At 50.3% G+C, this 27,362-nt stretch overlaps 1 protein-coding gene across 6 annotated transcripts in view; it reads right to left on the reverse strand.

Annotated features, from left to right (window-relative positions):
• Positions 1-27,362, reverse strand: part of AGO2 (argonaute RISC catalytic component 2) — a 96,467-nt gene that overhangs the window by 21,672 nt on the left and 47,433 nt on the right. For 5 of the 6 annotated variants that reach the window (XM_032609412.1, XM_032609414.1, XM_032609413.1 and 2 more), the window contains 7 exons: positions 24,644-24,839; positions 12,603-12,723; positions 5,263-5,444; positions 3,530-3,666; positions 2,917-3,051; positions 2,082-2,169; positions 670-817 (listed from right to left, as the gene is read on the reverse strand). In XM_032609412.1, coding sequence (XP_032465303.1) covers positions 670-817; positions 2,082-2,169; positions 2,917-3,051; positions 3,530-3,666; positions 5,263-5,444; positions 12,603-12,723; positions 24,644-24,839 — 1,007 coding nt within the window. Of the gene's footprint in view, positions 1-669; positions 818-2,081; positions 2,170-2,916; positions 3,052-3,529; positions 3,667-5,262; positions 5,445-12,602; positions 12,724-24,643; positions 24,840-27,172; positions 27,191-27,362 lie in introns of those variants that run through there. The other variant, XM_032609417.1, reaches the window with a different exon arrangement.

Genomic DNA, 27,362 nt, shown 5'->3' on the forward strand with positions numbered 1-27,362 from the left:
CAGTGTGGAGGCTGTTCCTGAGATCCACTAGGAACCGCACACGGGAGGAGGCCCTCTGGCCCAAGGCAGAAACCACCCGAGGAAACCCAGCACAACAGAAGCGTGAGCCGGGAACCACGCCGCTGAAAGCAGCACAGCCTCTGAGACCACCCAGCAGTGGGGTGGGGTTGGCCTGTGTCCTCATCATGGGTTGTGCGGACCCCCGTCCTCAGACACGGGGGTGTAATACAGAGCTGCCGGGGACGGGAAGGAAGTCTGCCTCCTGCACACAGCGCAGGAAAAACCAAACCAAGGGCCAGGTGTTCCAGTAATTGGACAAATACCGAGAATTTAAAACACTAACAGAAAAGACTTAAAAACTTGTGTCCTAGTTTCAGCATTTGATCTTTTCCCAGGCAAGGATTTTTCAAACCATCCAAGTGATTCCTGAGCACATTTTACTGGGTGCCAGGGGCCTGCTGGGCACACACGTATGGTCTTGACCTTCACACGAATCCTGTAAGTTACCAAACCCATCTTATTAGTGCAGAAACCGAGGCTGGACCACATCTGTTAACCTGTCCCAGGTCCCCCAGTGGCAGGAATAACAAGGTTTGGGCCCAGGGTGCCAGCGGGGCCCTGCCCCGGAAGTTCTCCTCCCCGCCCACAGAGGTGGAGGGGGTGACTTACCTCTAGGGGAAGGTAGGTGTGTTTCTGCTCCTGTCCGACTTGTAAACATGGGAGGTGAGGGTAGCGCAGGACCAGCTTGTGCCTATCCTTAAAGTACTGGGCCACCGTGCACTCCACCGTCTGCCCGCTCTCCTGCTGCAGCGGGAACCTGGGGAAAAAGAGGCGGCTCAGCCCCGGAGCTTCCCAGGCCCCCAGGGGATGGGTGACCAAGACCCACGCGCCCGCTCACACAGGGATGCTTTGTGGGTCTGCTTTCTTAGGGCTGAAGAAGGTGGAGGGTGATTCAAAGCATCTCCCTGGGGGTCAAAACCAAATCATGCCCTCTGGCTTATGTGCACATTCCCAAGTCCCAAAACTTTCGTTTTAGCTCTGGAGTCGGGAAGTAAAAAATACCCGCACGCCTACAATATGCAATAATCACAAACGACACATACATCTAGAGTACATGGAAAGGACTCAGGACAAACGAAGACAAATCCAGAAAGAAAAGCCTGTGCACTTTCCAGCCGACCTCGCGCTGACTCTGAAAGTCGTTTACCAGCTGAGCGCTCCAAGTGTCCGCCCCAGAAAACCTGAGGCCTTCCAGAACAGGACAGTGAAAGGGACAAGCTGGGGCTGCTCAGGCCTCCGCAGCCACATGTGGTGGGCTGAGGCCGGAGAGGCCCACTTGCAGGGGCGGGAGAGCACAGTGGCATCCTGCACTCACAGGGGGGCAGCCCCCATGCAGGATGGGGCCGAGGGTGCTGGGCACAGGGGTAGGGGACCTCTGCCAACTCCTTCGCTCTGCCCGGTGGGAGGAGGTCATGGGGACAAAGACACAGGCTCATCTTGCCCCCCCACTGCTGCACAGGACCCTGGGCGTCTTGGTATAACCAGTGCCCAGAGACACACCAGGCACTTCCCACGGAGCGACCGCGAAAGAAACTAACGAGTCCTCACTGGACCCAGGAAGCCTCAAGGTGGGGTGAGGGGGCCACACAACCTAAGACAGCACTGCATCCGTGCGGCCAGGACGCTTACCACATGGACCTGGACCCCAGACTGTCTGTGAAGTGACGGGAGCTCAAGACAGAGGCCGCAGCATCGGCCTGGGCCGGGCCACGCTTGTGGATCCAGGCAGCGCCAACCGATCCCCACTCCCTCCCTGGACCCCACTCAGCAAGGAGGACTGGAAAATGAACCAAAAAGACCTTCCCTCGCCTGTCATATTCAAGAAGGAAAACTGACGGTGAGCCCCTCCCCCCGCCCCATACAGGGGGAATTTCATTATTTTATTTCACAAGGTGAAGTGTGCTTTCGGAATTTTATAACTAGAATGAAAAGCCTTTGCAGAAGTGATTGCTGCAGAGTTTGGACATCTGAGTGACAGTGAAGGTCAGAGCTGATAAGCGTTTGACAGGGAGGCCGTTTACGTTTGGTGGCTGGCGGGCCGCCGGGTCACGTTGCAGACGCGGTACTTCCTCTTCATCTGCCCGCAGTGCGTTATCTCCACCTTTAGACCTGAGAACACACAGCAGCTGGGTTTCAGCATCAAGACTCGCCCGGGCCTACAGCGCACACCCCACTGTCAGCCCATCAGCTTTCAGGGGAACCTCACCCACAGACCCACGGCGAGGGCCTTCCGGGTGGCCCTCGCGCTGGGCCATCTCACCCCCAGGGACGCCCCCTGCCCCAGGGATGCCCGGGCCAGAGGCAGGGTGTGTTCTCAAAGATGAGGGGCGACTCGGCTGAGAGCGGGGCGTCAGCCGCCACGGCCTTTTGTGCTTCCTTCGGGGTTATTTTTAGCAACGAGCACTGCTGCCGGCCTTTGAACACCCCCAGGAAGGACAGGTGCAGAGGGGCCGAGCCTACAGGGCCTGCCAGCTCTCCGACGACAGGCGGAAGGACACAGCCAGGTCACTGAACCCTGGGCTGAGTTTTCTTGAGTGGAACCCAGGCTCGGTTAAATGACAAGGAATCAACGTCCCGGAACGTCCCGAGGAAACTGACTACCCTTGTGCTGCAGCTGCCTGGCCCTCAAATCTGCACTCGGACACTGCCGGGCCACCCCACGCAGAAAGTCATCATTTAGAAATCGTTCCTGCTCTGGGAAGCGAGCGTCCTTGTCCTGCGCTGATGTGTCTCTGAGGGCTGGCTCCTCCGCTGCCCCCTGCCCCTTCCCCTCGGAAACACGAAGGAACAAGAACTTGGGAAACTCAGGGCCATCCAGGCCTCGTCCCTCATCCACCGCGCCAGGCAGCTAGTTACCTTTGATTTCTTTGGTAAACTTGACCCTTTGGGAATCTGTCAGAGGTTTTTGTTGTTCTTCAATACTTTTAAAATCCAAAACTTCACACACAAACTCGATTACTGGCTGTGCCTTATAAAACGCTGTTGCCGAGACTACAGGCGGGAAGAGAAGAGACAAAAGCCGAGACGTGACCGGGCCTGCCTGGCCAGGCCACCCCCACAGCCGGCCGGCTCCCCCTGCTGCCCCTGCTTGCGGACTCCGAGGGGCAGTGGAGGGGTTGGCAGAGGCTGAAGTCACCCTCTGAGGAAAACGCTGCGGTGTAAAAACAGAGCCCATCAGCCGGTGATAACCGCAAGCCTGGGTTTTCTGGCACTTTCTGACCCCCTTCTGGTCTCGGGCTCCCTGAAGTTTACTGTTCCCACGTGGGGTCCAACACAGAGGGGCAGCCGGGAACCCCCTCTCGGCCCCCTGAGCCACAGGCTGTGTCTGTGGAGGGGGCCCCGCGGAGGCTCTGATGGTCAAGCGTGAGCGCCACTACCGTCCCTGCACGAGCAGTGCGGCGGGCCGGGCGCGTGTGGAGGGGCCTCGCAGCCCCCCTCACCCCCCGATGGAGGCCGGGGCTCTGCTTACCGTCGATATTCAGCATCATCTTCCAAAGAGAAGGCCGGACGGACTGATGGAAGCCAAACCACACCTCTCGTCCCCCGCCCAGCGGGTTGGAGCAGCCCTCGGACGCCGTGAAGAAGGAGCGGCCCACGGGGGTGTACCTGGAACGGGAGCCTTGTCTAGGTAGGCCGGAGGGCACACACCCCGCAGACGCTCAAGCCGTCTGCCTGTGTCCACGGCCAACACGCGGGGGACACGCAGGAGAACTTCCTCCCACGAGCCGAGGACACAGGGGTCTGGTTACACCTCGTGTTCCCCACGTGATCCTCCCACCGCGATGCCTCGCCCGCAGCCCTCGGGTCTGTGCACACAGCACTTCACCTCCTTCTAGGATGGGGCGGGCAGGGGTGCAGGTGCAGGTGACCACAGTCAGTCAGCCAGCCAGCCAGCCAGACAGGTCCCGCCCGGGCCTCGGGGCATCTGGCACGGAAGGCCGAGGACCTCGCGGAGACCAAGCACCCAGGCCCTGTTCCCTTTCCACCCGGCTCCTCTATGGGGGGGGAGAGGGAGGTGCAGAGATCGGACCTCGTCTCGGGGAACAGTGAGGTCCACGTGAGGGAACACCCATGCCCTCCCAGGGGGAGTGACTGACGGTGCTCAGAGACGGAGGCCACCGCACTCTCCAGGGCAGCGGCCGCGGCATCACCGAGGGTCCCCGAGGGAAGACCCTGTCGCCTACAGGCCGAGCCACCAACCAGGACACACACACTCTGCTTCCCCCAGCCTTTCTCTATTTCCCCCAAATGAAAGAGTTTCCTCCTGATTATAAAAGTAACATGGTGATTAATGCAAAGGAATTCAGAAAAAAAAAAAAACAGAGTAATTCCTGCCACTCTTAAAAAATGGATTCAACATTTTGGCAACAACCCTTAAGAGCTGGGGTCTTCTGCACCCAGCCACCTCCCTCACATCAACAGTTCCAAGCAGTGACAGACTACATGCAGGGGCCCGGGGACCCTACCAGGAGTGACAGCCTGCCCTGTGTTTCGAGAACACCGGGTCCCCTTTAAAGCTAACACGGCCCTTCAAGGAGATTCCTCTTACACTTAGAACACCCTCCCCTCAAACCTCAGAGCTCTGGTCGGTATTGGGAGAGTTCAGTACGGAGGTTCGTTCCAGTTTTAGGTTCTCCTCCTTTCACTTAATCCTTCAGAGTTCCTAAGGCCCTACTGTGCGCACCACCCGGGGAAGGAAGAGGCGTCCCACACTGGAAACCCGAGCGGTGGGTGTGGCTCGCACACAGCTGTCACACGGGGAGCTGGTGTGGCCCTGCGCCTCCATCTGGTCAATCAAGAGCCACCAAGTGTCCTCCTACCCTCTGCCTCAACAAGTTCAAGTGTGGTGATCAGTGAGAGTAATCCCACAGAATAAAGCCGAAGTGTGTGGGCGTGGGCGCTCCCGCAGTCCTGAGAGGCCCCTCCTCGAGGCGGAGGCCAGGCAAGCACAGAGGCTGGAACAGGGCTCCTGAGAAGCAGGACCGAGCCCGCACGCTGGGTGGAGCGACCGCTGCACCGAGAGACAGGCAGGACCTCTGTGTGCTTGGCTGCGAGCTCCGGCCATTTCTTTTTCCCGAGCTGGCGTTGCTACTTTCATCGTATAAACCCCTACGGCCATCCCCCACCCTGTCCCCGAGGACCGGCACCTGCTCAGACAGAGGATTCAGGCTTCTCGGTTCCCACCGCACGGACGGTCCTCACCTCATGGACGGCAGATGCCTCATAACCACGTCCAGGGCTTGGATCGTCTCGAAGGGGACGCTGGGCAGCCGCCCCGAAAGTGCATCGTGTAATGCCTGTAAGCTGACGCAGGACACCCACTTGATGGACACCTTGAAGATGCGGTCCTTCCCTTCTCCTGGCAACGTGACCTCCAGCTCCACCTGGGAGGGGATCCAGAGCACACAGTTACTCACGCTTCCCTCTTAAGAAGCTACAGGGAGGTCAAGGGTGGTGGGTCAGCTTCCAGAACCCCCAGGTTAGGGGAATTCAGCCGGTCCTTCATCCAAGCCCAGGACAGGGCACGCTCAGCCCCTCCTCCAGCAGCCAGTGACTGAAGCACAACAGGAGTCCTTCCCGCCACGGGTGTCTAGTGCTTCCCTAGCCCGATCCTGCACACGGTGGCAGCCGGGAGAAGGCGTCCTGAAGCCGCACGGCAGCTGCTCTGCTGGGGTCTGGGTCGGCCTCTCTGAGGAGGGCACCCCAGGAAGAGGAAAGCAGGGCGCAGGCACAAGCCTAGGCTGCTCCTGGGACAGAGGAAGGGGGCGTGGGCAGCTCACTGGAGGTCCTGAGGAGTTACTCTTTCTCCAGTGGGACTGAGAAAACCGCAGTGGCTCTGGAGGTTCCTGTTTTCTGGGTCCCTTAAGAGTCCATAAGCTAGTCTTGCAGTGAATAAATCATGAAGAAAAGCCTTCTCAGAACAGACATGAGGTAAAACGGAGCAAAACGCTAACAACAGCCTAGACGGGTGTGTGCATCCCCCAATTCCCTCGACGTTACAATAAAACGTGGGCAGATCGCAGGCACTGAATGAAGCATGTGGGCAGTGGGGACAAGCCAGGCTCTTCCCCAGGCAAACAAGCCCTGATGCTGTTCCAAGGGCTGTCTATGCCCATCTGTGCAACAGGAAAGTGCTGCGGTACCAGCATCGCCAGGTACAAGATGGCGGAGAAAGTACCTTCAACTACCACAAGACCAATCGGAATTCCCTGGGAAGAAATTAAAATTCTCAGCAAGACCTCAGAATATTTACACAGTAGCACTCAATGTTTATCACAGCCCTTTCCAACAGAACTTTCTGTGGTAACGGAAACAGTCTTCTCTTGAGCTGACCAGGACAGAAGCCACGGGCCACTTGTGACCACTGAGCACTTGAAACGTGGCTGGTGAGGCTTGCAGAACTAAACTTTTAGCTTCATTGACTTCTAGTAGATTTGAGTGCACACAACCGCGTGCAGCTAGTGGCGGGTGTTCGGGACGATGGTCCAAGGTACGCCCTCTGGAGCCAACCCTCGACGAACAGCAAATCCACTTCCCTCCCCGCCTCCCAGTATGTCCTTTGCCCCTCACCACGCCCACCCACCCTGCTCCATGCGATGCCCAGACACACCTTTACCCAGTCCCTTCATTCCACCACTGCAACATTAACTTATTATCTGGTGACTGACTAACGCATCCTAAGCATCACACACACAGCTGATGACTGAAGCAGTTCTGATATTGGCTGATAATACTTCCCCGTGTTTATGGAACATCTATCGGTAGGGCACAGACTATATACTTTATCCTTAAACAGCCAAACATCCCAGCAAGGGAGACTTGTTCACCATGCGTTATACAGAAAACACAGACCCTCAGACTGACAGTCCAGCCCCAGGCCACACAACCATGAAAGGGCAGACGTGGGACTGGGAGCCAGCTGGGCTGATGTCAAAGGCCCTTCCACTCACCACGTGATGACCCGGGGCGGGGCGGGGGGAGAGGTCCTGGCACCAGCCTCGCTCATTCGTTCACGCCCTCCGTCCCCCTCTCACCTGACAGCCTGTGCTCAGCCCCTCAGCTCACTCTGCACTCGCAGGGGCTCCCTCCCTCATGCACTTGCCACAGCCCATTCAGACATCACCAGAGCAGCAACCGGACTGCACCGAAGCCCCCTGCACACCTGTGTCCTAGGTGTGCTCCAGCACAGGCCCACACACCAAGCCTGACGGCCCCAAAATGGAAACGGCCCGAGGTCCATCGAAGGGAGAACAGAGCAGTGAAAAAGGAACACGTCCTTCACAACGGATGGATTTCAAGCATCTGATACTGAATAAAACTGGCAAGCCACAGAGGCAAACTGCAGTATGATTCGTCTCGGGCAAAACATATGTTAAGGATGCACACACAGCTGATAAAACCAGTCAAGAAAGGGTCCATTTAACCCAGGTCATCAGGATGGTGGCCATGGGGGAGGGTGCCGGGGGAGGACTTGAGTGTGGACCAGCAGAGACCTGCTTGCACGTCAGCAGAGGGGGTAAGCACTTCCGCCTATTCAGAAATGGTGCACCAAGGACATGGCTAACACGTGGGTGGAAACCGCACGCTAGTTTCCATCTCACACACCAACGTGTACAGTGGGCACTTCACGCCTACCGCACACGTCTCCACCCAGCAGCACCTGGCGTATCTAAAGAAGAATTCTGGGAACCGGAGCTAATGAGACGCTTGTCAATGTCATTCTTTAAAAATGCCTCTATAATCCAACTGAGTGGGATTCAGAGGGGCATATTTTCCTTTAGCAAAAGGTATTTCTATTTTTATTTTATTTATTTTAAAACACCCTTCCTTTACTTATTTATTTATTTCTGTAATTTATTTATTTTTGCCTTCATTGGGTCTTCGTTGCTATGCGTGGGCTTTCTCTAGTTGCAGTGAGCAGGGGCTACTCTCCGTTGCAGTGCACGGGCCTCTCATTGCGGTGGCTTCTCTTGTTGCGGAGCACGGGCTCTAGGCGCGCGGGCTTCAGTAGTTGTGGCACGTGGGCTCAGTAGTTGTGGCTCATAGGCTCTAGAGCGCAGGCTCAGTAGTTGTGGTGCACGGGCTTAGTTGCTCCGTGGCATGTGGGATCTTCCTGGACCAGGGCTCGAACCCGTGTCCCCTGCATTGGCAGGTGGATTCTTAACCACTGCACCACCACGAAGTCCTCTATTTTTAAATAGATTCTAGACCAGCCTCCTCTTGGCCCCCATAAAAAGGGAACAGAATAAGCTCCAGGCTCTATAACATTCTCTGTCAGTCACGTCTCAAGAGGCCGACTGGTACAGGCATCTAATATCTTAGGGATGATGGAGATTTCAACAGAAATGTCACTCCAGGGGCAGGGTGGCACCGGGCTTCGGCTGTGACACGAGCCCAAGAGCAGTCCTCATGTCCATCTGGGCTGCCGGCCACTGGACTCGCTCCACACCCCAAGACACTTCAAACTCTGAGCATCCTGTAGCTCTTGGTCCCAACCACGCAGCATCCAAGGGCAGTGTGCGGGCTCCCAGCTCTGTAACCTCTGTGGCTCCTTTGGGTGCCGTCTGTGATACGGGACAGGAGGGCAGCCCACGCGCCACACAGATGCCTGTGCCAACCGAGGATGCCGGCAGCCCAGAAGCTGTGACACAGGAAGGCGATCACTGCCAGCTTTTGAATATGGACAACGTTAGCAGGGACGCCACCCCAGGCCTGGAAAACGGTGAGGCAGATGTGAGAGTCAATGTCTCCAGGCAGACCACAGCCACACACTCAGTCCCTTCTGTCTGAACGCCACCAGGGCGACAGACTAGAACTGGGACAGGATGAGTCCCGCTTGGTGCCGCCGTGCAGCTCGGAAGCAGCACCGACAAGAGCAAGGAGAGGCGGGCGCAGCCAGGGAGCGGCAGCCACAGCGCCCAGCGGGCTTTGCTTGTCCAGATGTGGCTGCCATCCATCCCTCAGGAAGGAGTGACAGTGCGGGCAGGGCCTCGGGGTTGCCAGGCTCCATGCGCACAGGGCGCTGGGAGCGCAGGTCTTCTGTGACCGGCACAGCAACAGATCCCGTCAACGAGCAGCCAGTCCTCAGATGACCCGGGACAAAGCGTTGGGAGACGACCGGGAATTCAGTGACCGCGGCAGGAGAACGACAGGTCCAGGGAGGGGCTGCGCAGCTGCGGAGCCGTGCTTGCCGAGCATCTCGACCCGCAAACAGGCCGAAGCACGCTGACAAATGCCGCAGGCCCGGGCCTCCCTGGTGGCGCCGCGGCTAGGAACCCGCCTGCCAATGCAGGGGACACGGGTTCGAGCCCTGGTCCGGGAAGATCCCACATGCCGCGGAGCAGCTAAGCCCATACGTCACAACTACTGAGCCTGTGATCTAGAACCCGCAAGCCACAAGTACTGAAGCCCACGTGCCTACAGCCCGTGCTCTGCAGTAAGAGAAGCCACCGCAATGAGAAGTCTGCTCACCAGGACGAAGAGTAGCCCCGCTTGCCGCGGCTAGAGAAAGCCCGTGCGCAGCAACGAAGACCCAACACAGCCATAAACAAACAAACAAACAAATAAATAAATAAAATTTATTAAAAAAAAAAAAACTGCCACAGGTTCACTGGAGGGACCCTCAGTCCGAAGGCAGCAGGACTGCCTGAGAGGCAAACGAGGCGGGGCAGACCCTCCACCTGTGGGCTCGCCAAGGAGGCCCCAAGGACGGCTCCCTGGCCGCCACCGCCTCTGCCCTCCCCTCAGACCTGCGAGCCTCCAAGTGCAGAGGCCTCACCTCCCTGCTCAGACTCTCCAGCCCGTCACCCCAGGTCAGCAGTGGCCAGCGGGGCACAGGCAGCCCGGCTCGCGGTCCGGGGCGTGGTGCAGGGGGAGAAGGGGCGCCATGGACTCTGAAGGCTGGAACGCCTTCCACGCAGGGTCTGCTACCCATCCGAGTGCGCGCCTGGCCTCACGGGGCGCTTCCTTCTCAGAAGGAGACGCTCACACCTTCCCTGAATAAACGCAGAGAGGCTGTAGGTCCAGGAAGCTGCAGACCCACTGGGGGAGGGCTGGACCTAGCAACAAGGCCAACAAATGACACACATTCCCCTTTGCAACTCATGTCACGCTCCTGCTGCAGAGGGTCCAGAAGTGAAACCCCACACTGTGAACGGCCCTCACAGACTCCTCGGTCTCCGCGTGGGGAGGGAAGGGCTGGCCTGGTGCACCTGGTCTTCCAGACGCGACAGGGCTGGGATCAAGGGGCACGCGCGTGTGCGTGTGTGCGTGTGGCGGGGGGTCGCTAGTAGGAGAGAGCAGGAGTAGATCGCAAACAGCTGCCTTCCCTGAGTAAGGGCCCGGGGCCACATTTTGTGCACAGACCTGTGCAGAGCCACCTGCGGCCCCCTGGGCAGCCGCTAGCATACACAGGGTTTCCGGGACATTAAAGGATGTCTTCTCTTACTACAAAAGTGCCCATGACACAAAGAAAAGTACTGTATAGAAACGTAAAATGAAAAAAAAAAAAAAAAAAAGGATGACACTTTGCTCCAAGATGTGAACATACAGAAATAGAAAAGGTTAACATCTTACATTAGCTCTCAAACGGAAGAGATTAATTTCTGCATCTCACGAGTATTTGACAGAACCTTAAAGACAAGTGGAAGGAGGGGTCTGGAATCTGGAGACCCACGCTAACCAAACGCTGTGGCCTTGGCTAGGTCCTCTCAGCTCACCTGAAAAAAGGATGAGGATGGGTGGGACTCAATTTAAGAGACACTGATGCCCACTGAGTCTTGGCAATACGTACGAAGGGCTGCTGTGGGCATCAGGGCGTCCACGCGGACATGGGTCAAGACGATAGATGCGAACCCTTGGACCAGCAACAGCAGCTGTTAGCATCTGCTAAGTGTTGACTGTGTCCCAGGTGTTCTACGGGCATCACCAGGAGAGCGGCTTAGAGATGCAGACACCCTGGACCCTGAACCACAACCAGCACTTAACAGAGGCCCCAGGGCTGCAGAAGGCACACTGAAGGTGGAAAAGCTTTTCTTGGGGTGTGTTCACCCACTCAATTGTCACAAGGACCCTGGGAGGTAGTAGTGTCTGTACCATCTCCCCATTTTATAGGGGTGGCAGGTGAGCAGCTTACCCAAGGTCCCACCACTAGTTAAGGGCGAAGCCAGGCCTCGGATCAGACTTATTATTACCCTAGAACCCGTGTTAACGTCCACAACGATGTGTCTCAAATTTGAACACCATACATCCTCCCCACCCCTTCTGAAGGAAAAATACTCCTTAGCCCCTCCTAGTATCTAATTATAAATATGTACAGACAAAACTGTGAATAAACTCCTTATGTTTTCTTTCTTATAGAACTTTAAACAAAAACAAATGTGCAAATTAAACACAAAACTCTATAACTCATACATTTCCAATGGAGAGCATGTTAATTAGCAAGGGGGGACCGCTCAGCTGACAGGCACTGGGTCCTGGGGCTCCTCCAAATTCAAAACCATGTCAATCCCCACCCCACCCCCACCAGCCAGGCAGGGCTGGGCGGAGCACCACCGTGATCTCCTACAATCACAGCAAGGCCCTGCGGGGACAGAGCCCTTATCACCACTGGCCTGCCCCCGGCCCTAACGACTCCTCCTATCTGAGCCTGAGCGACTCCTCCTATCTGAGCCTGAGCGTCACACTTCATGCAGACGGATCATCATTAAAATGCAAGCACGGACACATGTCTGCAGAGAACTTGCAGGTCACGCGGCAGCAGTTTCAGACCCTCTAAGCTCTGAGCTGTTCTCCCTCTCGGGGACCCTGGGGCTAAGAAGCTAATTGTGTAGGTCATTCTTGAAGGGAATCAGATTCTACAGTCTCGTTGGGATAACTGTTAAATTACTAGTCTGGGTTTTTTTTTTAAAGTACGGGTAAAAATGATTTCCAAGCCGTCCTTGGTCCTCCTCTCTTATAAACAATGCCCATCATCCCAGAGCAGCCCATTGGTTGAAAGACATGCCAAGAAGTAACAGCTTCTGGGCAGAAATTTCACTGCTTTTTAAATAAAACCACGGTAAGGACAAAGACAACAAGGAAAGGCTTAAACCAACCGCTACTCCCAGGCTGACTAATTATCGTGAGCATCAGTTCAGATGAATCACTGGCTACGGCTGAACGACGGCTGTGTTTCACCGCCTTTGTCCCACACACACTCACCTGTGCAAACATACTTCTCCGTGGGTCTTTACAGCCCCGCCTTGTCATCCAGGCTCCTGTCTGGTGCTGGTCTGGGGCATGTGCGTGCACGTGTGTGCTTTACATTTAAAAGTTTAGTGGTTTCAAGAAGTTCTCAACGCCTTTCTCTGCACTTAGACAACTTAACCCTCTGCCACTGAAAACCACGGCACACGGAAGGCAGTTTCTGTGGATCTCACGATGAAGCACACCACCAGTTAGCGGCTCTTTCCTCCTGGGTGAAGTGATTCAGTGTGTGACAAGAGGACAACGGACTTCACTTCTCGCACACTGCTCGATCCAACCCACCTCTGTGAGCTCACCTTATCCCTCCCAATTGGAAGGGGCATCGCTGTGTAGAGATTCTTCCTTCCATCAAACACTGGTTTCCGATCCCCAAAGATCTGTGTTTTAAAGTGCTGAACCATATGTTCCACTATTTCCCTGAAACAAGACAGAATTCGAGCAAAACATCAATAAAATCAGGGAAATGGCACACAAGGACGACATTCTTCTGACACTGGTTTTTAAGCAATTTTATAAGCCCCGTGGCTCCTTTTAAAAACGTGACTTTCAACTTCCTTGTATAAGAAGCCAAACTAGAACCTTCCGTGGGTTTACGCTCACTCATTTAGTGACTCAAGCATGGGAGAAGCCCCTCCCCGCCCAGCACTGTGCACGCTGCACCCAAGGAAGACTAGCGGACGGGGCTCCTGATCCGGAAGCTGCTGGACAGGCTGCCACGTGTGACCTGCACACAGAGCGCCCCCCACCCCGCCGACACCGCGGGCTGGCTCGGCCGGGGCCTCGGGCTCCTGCGGTTCGCTGTACAGCTCGCCCTGGGTACCGCTGCCCTTTCAGTCTGGGCTCCGGCACGAAGACCCTGAACGTGCAGTGGAGGTTTGCCACCGTAAGCGACGAAGATTCTGGGGCTGTCTGCTCCTCGGGCGTGAACGGGAGCGGCAGGAACCCGGCGAGCACGAAGCAGCTGTTCTCTGGGGCTCCGAGGACCGAGGAGACCAGTGGTCCTACCTCGCCCCGTTTTGCCTATCTGTCCACGGCTCAGCAGAGAAACACACCACGATGACCAGGGACAGCTCAGCTCTCCTGCGGGCCCCAAGGCCCAGGGAAGTGCCAGGCCCACCGACCACCCTCTCCGCACTTCTCTGCTTCAAGGGAGCCCCACCCGGAACATCTCTGTCGGCATGTCACATTAACTCACCCGACTCTGATAAAGTACACATAGGAAAAGCTGTGATGCCTGCCTGGTCCCCAAAGGTCCTCGTAAGGGAAACGTGCAAAGGATTGGTAGCAAACAGACTGTTAGAGGCTCAAAATCTCAGTCATTATCAGGAAACAGCAGCTAACGGGATGTGGTAAAGAGGGAGATGGATCCTGACAGCAGGGAAAGGGGAGGTGGGCAGAGGAGGGGGACGCACATCTGAGCTCAGCCTTGTTGCCGTAAGGATATTTCTCTGGGACACAGCCTTGGTCATCTTTCAGGACGCAAGAACCAGAAATTCATTCCATTCTTTTCCTTGAATGAGAAAAGCGGGCCTAAGAAGGGTTTGCTTATTCAAACTGGCTTTGCCCAACTGACTTTCAACTGTGCTAGTTGCAGGAGGTGGGTCTCCGGGGATCCAGCTAATCCTGCCCCAAACACCCACTGCTTGGGGAGTCCCTGGGACAGACGGAGCCTCTGCTTTGCTGGCTTCATCAAGAAGGCACCAGGCTTCTGACACCAACTGGGAGATCACAGCCCTAGCAGGACAAGGACAGCCCTAGCTGTCCTCAAGGACAGCTAGTGCAGCTCTGACCTCCATCCCCGCCGCCCCTGACCAGTAGCCAGGGTGCAGTCTCACCTGCTCCACACACTACTCTGGGCCACCCAAGACAAGGTGGCCCCTTCCTCCACGCTGTCTCCAGACCACTCCCCCGCAAGCTTCAAGGACCCCATCTTCTTGGTCAAGACTTCACGGTCAACTCAAGGTCCAGATGGCTCCACTGGGGAGTCCCGCCCACATTCAAAGAACAAATCCACCAAGTGAACTCAAATTTATCACGAACAGAATTAGGAGGGCACTCGCCCCAACTCATTTTATGAGGCTAGAAAAACTTTTATCTCAAAGCACAACAAGGTGATCGTGGGACAATCTCACTTATAAACACAGATGCAGAACAAAATAAGAGAAAGCCCCACCCTCCATTGCTCCTCTCTCCCCCAAGATTGGAGTAGATCAGCCAAACCAATGTGGTCCTTCCTAAAGGGACCAGTAAAGTACATCACAATGAGAAATGGACTTCCCCACAGTTAAGTGTGTAGGTAATAAGGGATAGGGGACAACTAGTTCCAAGTGGCATACACAACTCTTTTATTTGGGAGTTGGAATCACCATAAGAAACAAAACAACCAACTGATATACCATATTCATGGACAGGAATATTCAATTCTGCAAACAAATCCATTCCTTCAAGCCCAATGAAAATCCAGAGGGGTTAATTTTTATCTGATGGGATTTAATAAACTAATTCTAAAATGTATTTGGAAATAACGAAGGATAAAGGCTGGTAAGCACACTCTTGAAAAGGTACCTGGTGGACGTAAAAGCTACCATGACAGAGACAGTGTGGTGCTGGAGGAACAGACAAGCAGAACTCAGGAAAGCATCGAGGGCCCAGAAAAAGACGTTCCATTTATGAAAGAAGGAGAAGAGAGAGGACAAAGAATACTTCTCAATACCTTGTGCTGAGGCAACTAGGTATCTAGTATTCAAAGCAATAAATGGAGCCCACACGACACAAGGCGTTTATCTACGCTAACACTTACTGTTCTCAGCTGAATTCAACTGTTGGCATGATGACTCCACTTACACACCAAACTATGGGTGGGAGTCACATCTTACCCAGGACCATCCAGCACCAGGCGCTCAGTAAATATCTGTTCAAAGAAGGAGGCTGTTCAGTCATGACCTCTGGAGTCACCCTGATGGACTACGAAGCAATCCTGCTCGGATGACTAATGGTACACAACCCTGACCACCACATGGACTAAGAGAAAGCATCCTCATTACCCACACCATGTCCCTGTGCCTCGATGGCCCACTTGATCACCTTGTATCATCTTTTGCAAAACATCAGTAGGGATCATTGCTTAATTTTTATGGCCTGATAGCAACTAATTCTAAAATGTGAAGGTCCCTTCCCTCTATCAGCCCAGGCGGACTCCCAGAGGCTGGCCAGTGCCTTCCTGTCGTTTGCTCTCTGTTTTAACTGTGGTAAAATACAGATAACATAAAATTTGTCATCAGTCATTTTTACATGTACAGTTCAGGGGCATCACGTACATCCACATTTTTGTAAAATCATTACCACCATCCATGCCCAGAACTACTTCTTATTCCCCAAGAGAAGCTCCGTTCCCATTAAACAGTAACTCTCCTCACCACCACCCCCACACCCCTTTCTAGGCCCAAGGACTTTTTTGGACCAGATTCTCCCCAGCGACTGCTGAGAGATGTCTGAGCAGAACCACCTGGGCACATGTCATTCCTCAAGTCCCTGTGTTTAGTTCTTTCTTCGTATCAAGTTTGACCACTGGAAAGCAACGTTCCTATACTACATCAGTTTGGCTCCCTGGACAAACACCTTTCCTGAACCTAATTCTCAAGCTATGATCCTGACCTCACTCAAAAGGCAACAGCCCCCAGATACTATCTGTACACATTCTAGAGACTCATTATGTGCTCAGTACCTTACAGAATGATCCACATATTAAAACATATAGTGAAGATGACAATGGCAAATGTGCTGGCACCTACTCTCTGCCAGGCTGCACATGGAACAACCCATTCAGTCCTCACAGTAACCCAGGGGGTCAACACCACCTCCACTTTACACACAAGGACACAGAGGCCCAAGCCAACACTGCAGTGTCAGTGGCCAGATGTGAAACTGCCTCGTGGTTAACAGGACATGTCTGCTAATCCAGAGAGTCTGAAACACTCCCTGGCAGCTTGTCTGCCTTGTTACCAAAATTCTGAGAAGTTTTCTCTTTTAAAAAAAATGCATTCTTGTAATTTAAAAAAAACCAACAGACAAAAGTCCAAGACCAAATGACTTCACAGATGAATTCTACCAAACATGTGAAGAAAAGTTAAACCTATTCTTTTCAAACTATTCCAGAAAACTGAAGAGGAAGGAGTGCTTTCCGAACTCATCTGATGAGGCCAGCATCACCATGATACCAAAACCAGACAAAGACATCACAAAAAAACAGAAAATTACAGGCCGATATCTGATAAGCATAGATGCAAAAATCCTCAACAAAATGTAAGCAAATCAAATTCAGTAATACATTAGAAAGATCATACACCATAAAGTGGGATTTGTATCAGAGATGCAAGCATGTTTCGATATCTGCAAATCAATCAATGTGACATACCACATTAATGAACTGAAGAATAAAAATCATCATTACCTCAATAAATGCAGAAAAAGCATTTGATAAAATTCAACATCTATTTATGATTAAAAACTCTCAACAAAGCGGGTATAGAGGAAACATACCTCACCATGACAAAGGCCATAATATGACAAATGGCCAACATCACACTCAATGGTGAACAGCTGAAAGCACTTCCTCTGAGAAGAGAAACAAGAAGACAAGGATGTCCACTCCTGCCACTTTGATACAACATAGTTTTGGAAGTCCCAGCCACAGCAATCAGATGAGAAAAAGAAACAAAAGGAATGCAAATTGGAAAGGAAGAAGTAAAACTGTCACTGTTTGCAGATGACATGACACTATATATAGAAAATCTTAATGACGCCACCAAAAACCTATTAGAACTAATACATGAATTAGGTAAAGGGGCAGGATACAAAATTAATATACAGAAATCTATTGCATTTCTATACACTAATAACGAACTATCACAAAGAGAAATTAAGGAAACAATCCCATCAAAAAGTAAAATACCTAGGAATAAATCTTACCAAGGAGGTAAAAGACCTGTACTCAGAAAACTATAAGACACTGATGAAAGAAACTGAAGATAACACAAACAGGTGGAAAGACACATTCATGGATTGGAAGAATTAATATTGTTAAAATGACCATACTACCCAAGGTACTCTACAGATTCAGTGCAGTCCCTATCAAAAAACCAACGGCATTTTTCAGAGAACTAGAATAAATAACTCTAAAATTTATATGAAAATGCAAAAGGCTCCAAACAGTCGAAACAATCTTAAGAACAAAGCTGGAGGTACCATGCGCCCTGATTTCTAACTATACTACAAAGCTACAGTAATCAAAACAGTATGGCACTGGCACAAAAACAGACACACAGATCAGTGGAGCAGAATAGAGCCCAGAAATAAACCCAACTTACATGATCAATTAATCTATGACAAGCGAGGCAAGAATATACAGTGGGGAAAAGACAGCCTCTTCAAAAAACAGTGTTAGGAAAACTGGACAGCTACATGTAAAATAATCAAGCTGGACTACTTTTTTTTTACAAGAATACACTCAAAATGGATTAAAAACTTATATTTAAGACCTGAAACCATAAAACTCCCAGAAGAAAACATCAGCAGTATGCTCTTTGACATCATCTTAGCAGTATTTTTTTGGATCTGTCTTCTTAAGCAAGGGAAACAAAAGCAAAAATAAACAAATGGGACTACTTCCAACTAAAAAACTTTTCACAGCAAAGGAAACTATCAACAAAATGAAAAGGCCACCTACTGAATAGGAGAAGGTATTTGCAAAAAATGTATCTGATAAAGGGTTAACACCCAAAATATACAAAGAACTCATACAACTCAACATCAAAAAACCAAACAACCCGATTAAAAATAGGCAGAGCACCTGAGCAGACATTTTTCCAAAGAAGATATAGACGGCCAGACACATGAAAAGATGCTGAACATCACTAATCATAAGGGAAATGCAAAACAAAACAATGAGATATAACCTCACGCCTATCAGAATGGCTGACAGCAAATAAGAAGTGTTGGCAAGGATGTGGAAAAAAAGGGAACCCTTGTGCCCTGCTGGGGGGAATGTAAATTGGCGCAGCCACTATGGAAAACAGTATGGAGGTTCCTCAAAAAGTTAAAAACTACCACACAATCTAACAATTCCACTTCTGGATATTTTTCTGAAGAAAACAAAAACACTAATTAGATATACAATATAAAAGATACGTGCACCCCTATGTTAACGGCCGCACTATTTACAATAGCCAAGATACGGAAGCAAACTAAGTGTCCACTAATAGATGAATGGATAACATGTAGTGTGTGTGTGTGCGTGTGTGTATATATATATACACACGCACACACACACACATACATGCACGCACACGCACACATACATACATACATACACTGGAGTATTACTCAACCATAAGAACGAACAAAATCTTGCCATTTTTCAACAACACGGATGGACCTAGAAGGTATTATGCTAAGTGAAGGAAGTCAGACAAAGACAAATACTGTATGATTTCACTTAACAAGCGAAAAAACATAACAAAACAGAAGGAGACTCATAGACATAGAGAACAAACAGGTGGTTGCAGGGGGTATGAGTGAAATAGGTGAGGGAGATTAAGAGGTACACAAACTTCCAGTTATAAAATAAATAAGTCACTAAACATTTTTTAATGTATTCTTTTGGTAATTTCTAATTACACCGATTTTTTTCATTAATACATTCTCACTGTAAATTTCAAACACGGATAATGCTCCAAGTCCGCCTAGACCACCTCTTTATTTCAATTCTCTTCTCAGAAGCACCCTTATTATTTTTAAACCTATGCATTTATATAAATACATAGGTACATAAAATAAATACAGTGTATTATGTTTTAAACACACGTGGCTCTGGAGCTTGCTGTTTTCCCAGGATGTGTGTTTAACACCTTTCCTCAGCACTATATACAAAGTGGCATCAAGTCTAGAAATAGAAATATTATTGTATCATGTACTGTAACGTAATATTAACAAACCACATAGTTGCCTATGTTTCCAGACGCGGTATTCATACTGTGAAGCTCCATCTCATTGCTGTCCATCGTTTCACAGTACTCCACAGTATGTTTACTTAACCATCCCCATTGGTTGACACAGAAATGACTTATTTTCTCTCTCGCTTTTCGCCATCACAATATTAGACACCCTTGTACATATCTCTCTTTGGGATAAACACTTAGAAGTAGAATTGGTGGGTCACAGGTATATGGGGCATTATTTGTATTTACATGTATACACAAAACCACCTTCTGAGAAGTCTGGACCAATGTACATCCCCTCCGGTGGACAGTGCCCATAGCAGCAGGCTGCCAATGACACAGCCATGCTGCCCCGCCCAGCTCTTCCCAGGCACAGCGTGAGCACGTGTGCGGTGCTCTCCTAGGGCCACGCAACAGAGCGCAGGAGGAACAAGGGGGAAAGTGCAGACAAAAGGTGAGGAGCACACCTCCTTCCTTCTGGTAGCCCATCCCGCGCTTCCGAGCACGGCACCACTACTTCTACCCGCTGGCAAGGTTTCCTAGCACTGGCTGTAAGGCCCGCACAGCCTAGACCAGCTCTGGGCACCGGCTGTTGTGTGTGACCAACTGCAGCCACGATGACACTGGAGGCATCCTGAGAAGAGGGACCTTGCCTTATACTGGAACCCCTCCCACAGAAGCCACTCAGAACGGTGATCGAGACTAAGGGCACACCGGGCCGGGATTCACGACTCATCAGAACGTCCATAGACGGCATTTTCCGCTCAGTCTTGAATGAAGCCTCAGGGCTGAATTTATTAAATATCTGCCATGTGCCCTACACAAGGTTTTGGGAACTCAGAATCAAGGCACTGCTTTAACAGAGGCTGCAGTGTGGAAGCAGACGGGGTGTCGAGGACTGTCTGGACAGGGTCGGTGGCAGGGGACTGTCTGCGGCCGGAGCTGCCTGCTCTTCCGCCTCCCCTTCCCTTCCGGGTCCCCTCTTCCAGCGCTGCCCCGATACTGTCAATCACTGCTCTGACTCTCCCTTCCCAACGAGGGACAGGAACCATGTCTACCTTGTCCCCCACCGTACGCCCGCCGGCACACTGCCTATCACACAGCGGAGGTTTCATGAATGTCGGCCGGTTGGTAGTGTGGCTGCCGAGGGACCGAGTCAAGGTTTTAGCACGTGGGTTTTGCCAGCACAAAAACCTTACTTCCAACATTTTTCTAAGCTATTATGAATGATTATAATTTTGAGATTGGACCTTAGGCCAAAGTCCATGAGAATAGTCAAATGAAGAACCCTGAAGGTTCACACATTTAACTACACAGCAACTCTCAGGCTGGCTCAAAACCCAGGGGAGCAGCACGGCATGCCAGTCTGCGGGCTGGCCTTGCCACAAAAGGCAGCCCAACACCCTTAAATATTTAAGGGCTGGTTTTTTCTTTAGATGATGTTCAGCTTGGTGTTGGCTAACCTTGGTGTTTTTTTCTAGAAATATGAAAACTTAGTTAAAGTGGGATGAAGTCTTTTCCCATGAATGTGTCCGCTTACCTCATTATGGCCTATGCTTCTCGCTCTATTTCTCTCTCTCAATTCCTTTGCCTACCTATGCTATTTTACTTTCTTGGAAAGGTTTAAATATAGTATAAAATTAGCCTGGCACCTCAGGTAACTTGAAGATAACTTACTCTTCTGGCTGCCTTTCATGGCGCCCCCCTTTTAATATACATACCCTTGCAGATTTTGTAACAACCAAATAAAATTCTAGCAATAAATTGAAAAAAAAATTACAGCTCAAGACCCATCTTTGCTACTTTCTGTTTCACGAGGCAATTTCTAAACACTGGGTAACTTTAGAACCTTACAGTCATAACTACAACAGGACTGTGGGAATACAGTCAGGTAAAAACATCGCATTTTAGTCACCATCAGCCTTTTTCTGTTGCCAGAAGACAAAGCCTTAGTCATGCCTATTTTCATAAAAGAAAGCTTCTTGTACACTGTGGTTGATGGCATAATAAGAGCCCACTGCCACCATGCCAATCAAAAGCCCAGAAAATGTGCTTTTTCATGCCTTCATTCCAGCTCTAAGAGTATATCCAAATCACAGATCCTCACAGGATTTTGTCCCAAGGAAACTCAAAATCAAACAAGCCCATTCATTGAGCATCTCAGAGCATATAAGACATATTAAAAGATCTCAGAAGACCTTTAGTAAATAAAGCTGTTTAAACCAGCTGTGCCCAAAGTTTTGGTTCACAAACACATTTTTTAGTAAGCACATATTAAAGGACCCCATTTTACTGTCAAGTATTGTTTCTTTGGAGACATGACTTTCGGGGATAAATACTCAGAAGTAGAATCGGTGGGTCAAAGGGTATATACTATTTTTATTTTAACATATACACCAAGCCACCTTCTAAAAAGTCTGGACCAATGTATATTGGCCACACTGAGTGAATCCAACTGTTTAGTTTTACAAATAAGGGAAATGAATCCCCAAACATTCTTTCTCATACCAAGACTGTGATCAGGAAAAAATTTACAGCAAAGAGCACTTTATAGGGCACCAGCACAAACTGGGTAACCAATCTGACTTATTATCAAACTGCAACTCAGAATTCTGTTTCTGACCATGACAAAGTAAGCAGACTTCTCCTCCTGCCCTAAAAAAACTAAAGAAACTAGAGAAAACCTGAGAGCTGTTTTTGACAGTGGAAAACAGGCAGCTTAGGACTGTGACTACCGAGGGAAGGAAAACAAACATTCACTCTGCTGGGAACAATTTCCAAATCACAAAACGGAGAAGGAGCATAAGAGAGCAGCAGTCTTGTGCTGCAGAGATGGGGGCAGAAGAGGTAGGAATTTGTGGGGGAGGGTACCAGAGAAGATAGCAAAAGCCAGACTCCCTCAACGTAACATACATAATGTTCAATGAACAAAAAGTTCACTGTGCGTGTGAATAAGCAAGGAGAGGTGACATGTGATCTAAGGGAAAACCTGCCAATAGAAACAGACCCTGAAATGACCCATCTGTTGTAATTAGCAGACACGGGCTGCTATCATAAATATGCTATTACTATAAATACATTCAAAGTCATCAAGAAAAAAGATGGCAGCTATGAATGAACAGATGAGAAATCTCAGCAGAAATGTAAACTATGAAAAAGAACCAAATGCCAATTCTAGAAAAAGTACACTATATAAATGAAAAAAATTTTTGTATGGTTAGCACAGAATATTGGATATTACCAAAAAAAGGTGTGTGTGTGGGGCGGGGGAGATAAAGTGATCTTAAAGAGAGATCAATAAAGATTATCCAAACTGAGGAAAGAGGGAGAACATTTTTTTTTATTTTAAATCACAATCACAAGACAATATCAAATGGTCTAACATACACATAACTGCAATCCTGGAAGTAGAGGAGGGAATGGGACAGGAAAAAAATGTAAAGACATGACTGCCAGCATTTCACCCAAATAACATGAAAGACATAAACATTAAGGATCCCAAGAAGGAAAAATACAAAGAAAACTCCACCTAGGCCTATCATAGTCAAATTGGTGAAAAGCAAAATTAACTAGAAAGTAATTGAAAGAAAAAAGATAGATATGGGAGAACTACAAACAACAACAACAAACAGATTTCATCAGAAACAATGAGGATTAAAAGACGACGTAATAACATCTTTAAGTTGCTAGGGAGAAAACTGTCAATTTTAAATTCTACATCCAGCAAAAATCTTTCAAAAATGAGGAGAAAATAAACATATTTGCAGATTTTAAAAAATGGTGGGAGAATTCATCGCTGGCAGGTTTGTACACTGAGAAAGGATAAAAGATATTCTTCAGGCTGAGGGGGAAATGATGCCGGGTATAAACACAGATCAACAGAAAGAAATAAAGAGAACTAGATATGGTTAATATGTGGGTAAATAGACTATTTTCTTTTCTTAATTTCTTTAAAATAACAACACTGTACCATGGGGTTTATAACATACGTAGGAGTAAAACACATGCCAACAGTAGCAAAAGGAATTATACTAAAACTATAATTGTTCAAAAAAAAAATTGACAAGTGTTTTTGTAACCTTCAGGAAGTCAAAGGTTTCTTAGAACACACAATATAATAACCACTTTCAGGGACTTCCCTGGTGGCGGAGTGGTTAAGAATCCGCCTGCCAATGCAGAGGACACAGGTTCAAGCCCTGGTCCGGGAAGATCCCACATGCCGTGGAACAACTAAGCCTGCGCACCACAACTACCGAGCCTGCGCTCTGGAGCCCATGAGCCATAACTGCTGAAGCCCACGTGCCACAACTACCCGAAGCCCGCGTGCCTACAGCCTGTGCTCCTCAACAAGAGAAGCCACCGCAATGAGAAGCCCGCGCACAGCGAGGAAGAGTAGCCCCCGCTCGCCGCAACTAGAGAAAGTCCGTGCGCAGCAACGAAGACCCAATGCAGCCAAAAATAAATAAATAAACAAACAAACAAATTTAAAAGAAGAAAGTCAAACAACTCATTGGAAAAAAAAAGAAGGCAATAATGCATGAAAAGGTGCTCAACTCATTAGTTACCAAGAAATGAAATTAAACCACAATAAGAAACCATTACACACTCACCGAAATAGCAAAAATCAACAAGACTAACCATATCAAGTGCTGACAAGGATGTGGAGCAGCGGGAACTCTCGCTGCCAATGGGAGCGTGAGGCGGTACAAGCGCGCTGGAAAACCACTCGGCAGAGTCTCCTACAGCGGAACCTACACTACCCTCTGATCCAGCTACTGCACTCCCAGGTATTTATCTAAGAGAAATGAAAACGTGTGTTCACAAAAGACTTGAACAAGCAGTTCACAGCAGCTTCATCCATAACAGCAAAGCCCAGAGCGCCTAAGCACCTAATGAGAGAATGAGTAAATGAACCATGAAATAACTGTATCGTAACACATTCCTCTGCAACAAAAATAAGAAGCTATTAACACACACAGTGGTACAGGTCAACCTCAAAAACATGCTGAGAGAAGCAGGATGAAGGGGCAGCTCTCAGCTCTCATGGACCTGTGGGCCGTGCGACTCCATCTACACAGGCAGGAAACGAGCCTCCAGGGACGGATCCCAGCACTGCTGTGGGGGGCAGGGGTACGAGGCAACTTTCAGGGGTGACGGGCGTGGCTAAACATTCGTCAAAACTCACTGAGCAGCACACTTACAATGTGTATTTCTTGGTATCTCAATACAAGAACACTTAAAAAAAAATGCAACGGAAGCTTTTTGGGGAGAAAAGCTCAGAAGGATCTGCTGAGAATCGGAGAGGGCTGATTCGTTTTAAAATAAAGGACAAAACAGAATACCTGTTAACTCTTCTTGGGCATTTCTCTGGCTTGATATCCAATTCATAATGATAGATGTCAATTTTTGGAATGTCCATTTCAAAGAAGTTGGCCTGTAACTTGATCGTTCTCCCGGAGGTCCCGAAGTCGGGTCTGGGTGGAGGCTTGAAGGCATACCCTTGGACGGGTGGCGGTGGCGGTGGAGGAGGGGCAAGCACTGGAAACGGCAAAGAGAACCCTGTTACCCAGGGCCCACGCTGAGAGGAGGCTGGCACCTGCCCCTGGCACGCTGCCCTCCCCACCCCACTGGACCCCCGCCATCCCAGGCCCACCGGCACTGCCACCCCCTCCTTCCCTTGAAACTGATGCCCCACCCCGCCCGGGCCACCTCATCACAGAGCGCCCCAGTGCCAGGCTCAAGGCCCCCCAGAGCGCACCCCTCCTCGGCCGCGACACTGCACCTCGCTCTCCTTGCTCAAAGGCTTCCCTCCCTGGTCCCCTCCTCGCTCACCGATTCTCTTCACTTCTTCTAACAGCCTCACAGTTCCAGCCCCGCACCCACAGTTCAAAGTCCTTCCCCCAGGCCTGCGCCTCCATCGGTGAGGCTGTGGTCTACTCCACTGTCAAGACCCTTCGCACACACTCTTCACGGCCAGTTGCTTAACAGTGCTCATCGCTTTACCTGCTTTTCTCTAACTCCTCCTTTCCTATCCATCTCTCTCTGCCTCAGCTTGGGTTCCCATTTCATCCTAGTAGGGGCTCAGCTTCCAGGCCCCTCACCCACTTTCCACACATTCTGATCTCACCCCGGCCAGATACTTTCGTGGCCCCCCAGCACGTGGCCCCGACATTTAGGCACTCACGTCTTTGGCCTTATCTTCTGCAGCTCTAAGAACCCTCCCCACCAAGAACCAGCCTCACACTTCAGAGCCCTGCACATGCCAGCTCCTGCCCAAGAATCCCGAAGAATCCATTCACTCCTGTAGCCCTCGCGTGTCCAGGTCACTTCATTCGCATTTCCAGGACGAGTCTGCCGCACCGTGCTGTCATCACACTTGGCTCTCTGCCTGGCTGGCTGGACCACGAGCAGCCTGAGGATCAAGGTCTAAGCGAGCACCTGACGCACACGAGCCCAGAAACACTGGATCCAGCCTATGCACTCACGCTTGGGAAAGCCCAGGCTCGGACAGGCAAAGGAAGGTTGCCAAAGTCGCTCACAAAGTGTCCTCTGCCGCGGACCACCGAAGTCACGCAGGAAGGTGTGTGCAACATCAAGAGTCAAGAACGTGGGCTTCCCTGGTGGCGCAGTGGTTGAGAGTCCGCCTGCCGATGCAGGGGACGCGGGTTCGTGCCCCGGTCCGGGAAGATCCCACATGCCGCGGAGCGGCTGGGCCCGTGAGCCATGGCCGCTGAGCCTGCGCGTCCGGAGCCTGTGCTCCGCAACAGGAGAGGCCACAGCAGTGAGAGGCCCGCGTAACGCAAAAACAAACAAACAAAAAAAAAGTCAAGAACGCCGAGCCTCCCAACACCAACACTCACACACAGACCTTGACACTGTGCCCCCGAGCACCACTTCCTACACCACAGTCCCGCTTCCAGGGACTTCCGACAGCTGTGCTCGCGTCAACATGGTACTCAACTACCCCTGCCATCTCTCTGCTGGAAGCCAAGACTCAACACCCCCTTCTCTGCAACAGGCCAACCTTTCCACAAAGGAGTCTCAGCAGTAAAGCCAATTCGTTACTTAAAAGTGCTTTATAATACACCTCTTTGGTTACCATGCTTGCCACGTACACTTCTGTTCTCTTTCTCTGCATATGAGAGATTAAAGATGGGGCAGTGTGAATTGTCAGCAAATGAGACAAAGCCAAAGGGGTAAGACTCATGGAATTAAAGGGACCCAGACCGTCATGACAGTGTCCCTCCTCCATGACTCTTAAATCCATTAACTTAATCTAGGAGTGCTTCCCCCCACTCCCCGACAGTTAAAAAAAACAAAAACAAAACAAAACAAAAAAAGACTTCGTCCCAACTCGAATTTTCAGTAATTCCATTAATAAAATTCAAAGTCGTTTTAGGAAAAGAACCAACGAAAAAAATTTCCGATTAACAGTATACCTTTAATTTTCGCTCAAATATCTTTGTTTCAAAAAAGTTCTCATTTAAAAAAAAATTCCATGTACTGGAATCCCTACTGACATTCACTGGAAACAAAAGTACTCTACAAAAAATAACAGAAGCTGTTCTTACTGTATTTCTGACATAGTAAAACTCAGGGAGTCTTTGAATTACTTGTTTTATACTTTGGTTTCCTTCTATGAGAAAACAAACATGCTCTAAAGGTTATTAATCTCATTGAGCTAAACCATCTGGAGACCTTTGGGTCTCTCTCCACTAAGCTACTATGACTTCACAGATGACATATTCACAGCCTTTCACAACAGCCCATCCCTTCAACAAGCACGCCTGGGTGCCCCTTACGTGCTGGGTAGCGTGCCAGAGACCAGAGATACAAAAATAAACAGAGTTCTCAAGCAGCTCACACATCACCTCCCAGGAGAGTGTCTGAGTGCAGGACATCCAGTGGATTACTGCGTTTACTTCTCCAGAGTCAGCTGGTCACATGGGGTCCTCGCACTGAGGGTCCTGACCACGCCAAGGAGGGGACACCACTTGCTCCCTGGGGACAGATGCAGACTCTCTGCACTCAGCACTGAGTGCCCACTGACACGAGGTCCCT

Source organism: Phocoena sinus, chromosome 17 (assembly GCF_008692025.1).
Source record: "Phocoena sinus isolate mPhoSin1 chromosome 17, mPhoSin1.pri, whole genome shotgun sequence".
NCBI classification, from domain to species: Eukaryota; Metazoa; Chordata; class Mammalia; order Artiodactyla; family Phocoenidae; genus Phocoena; species Phocoena sinus.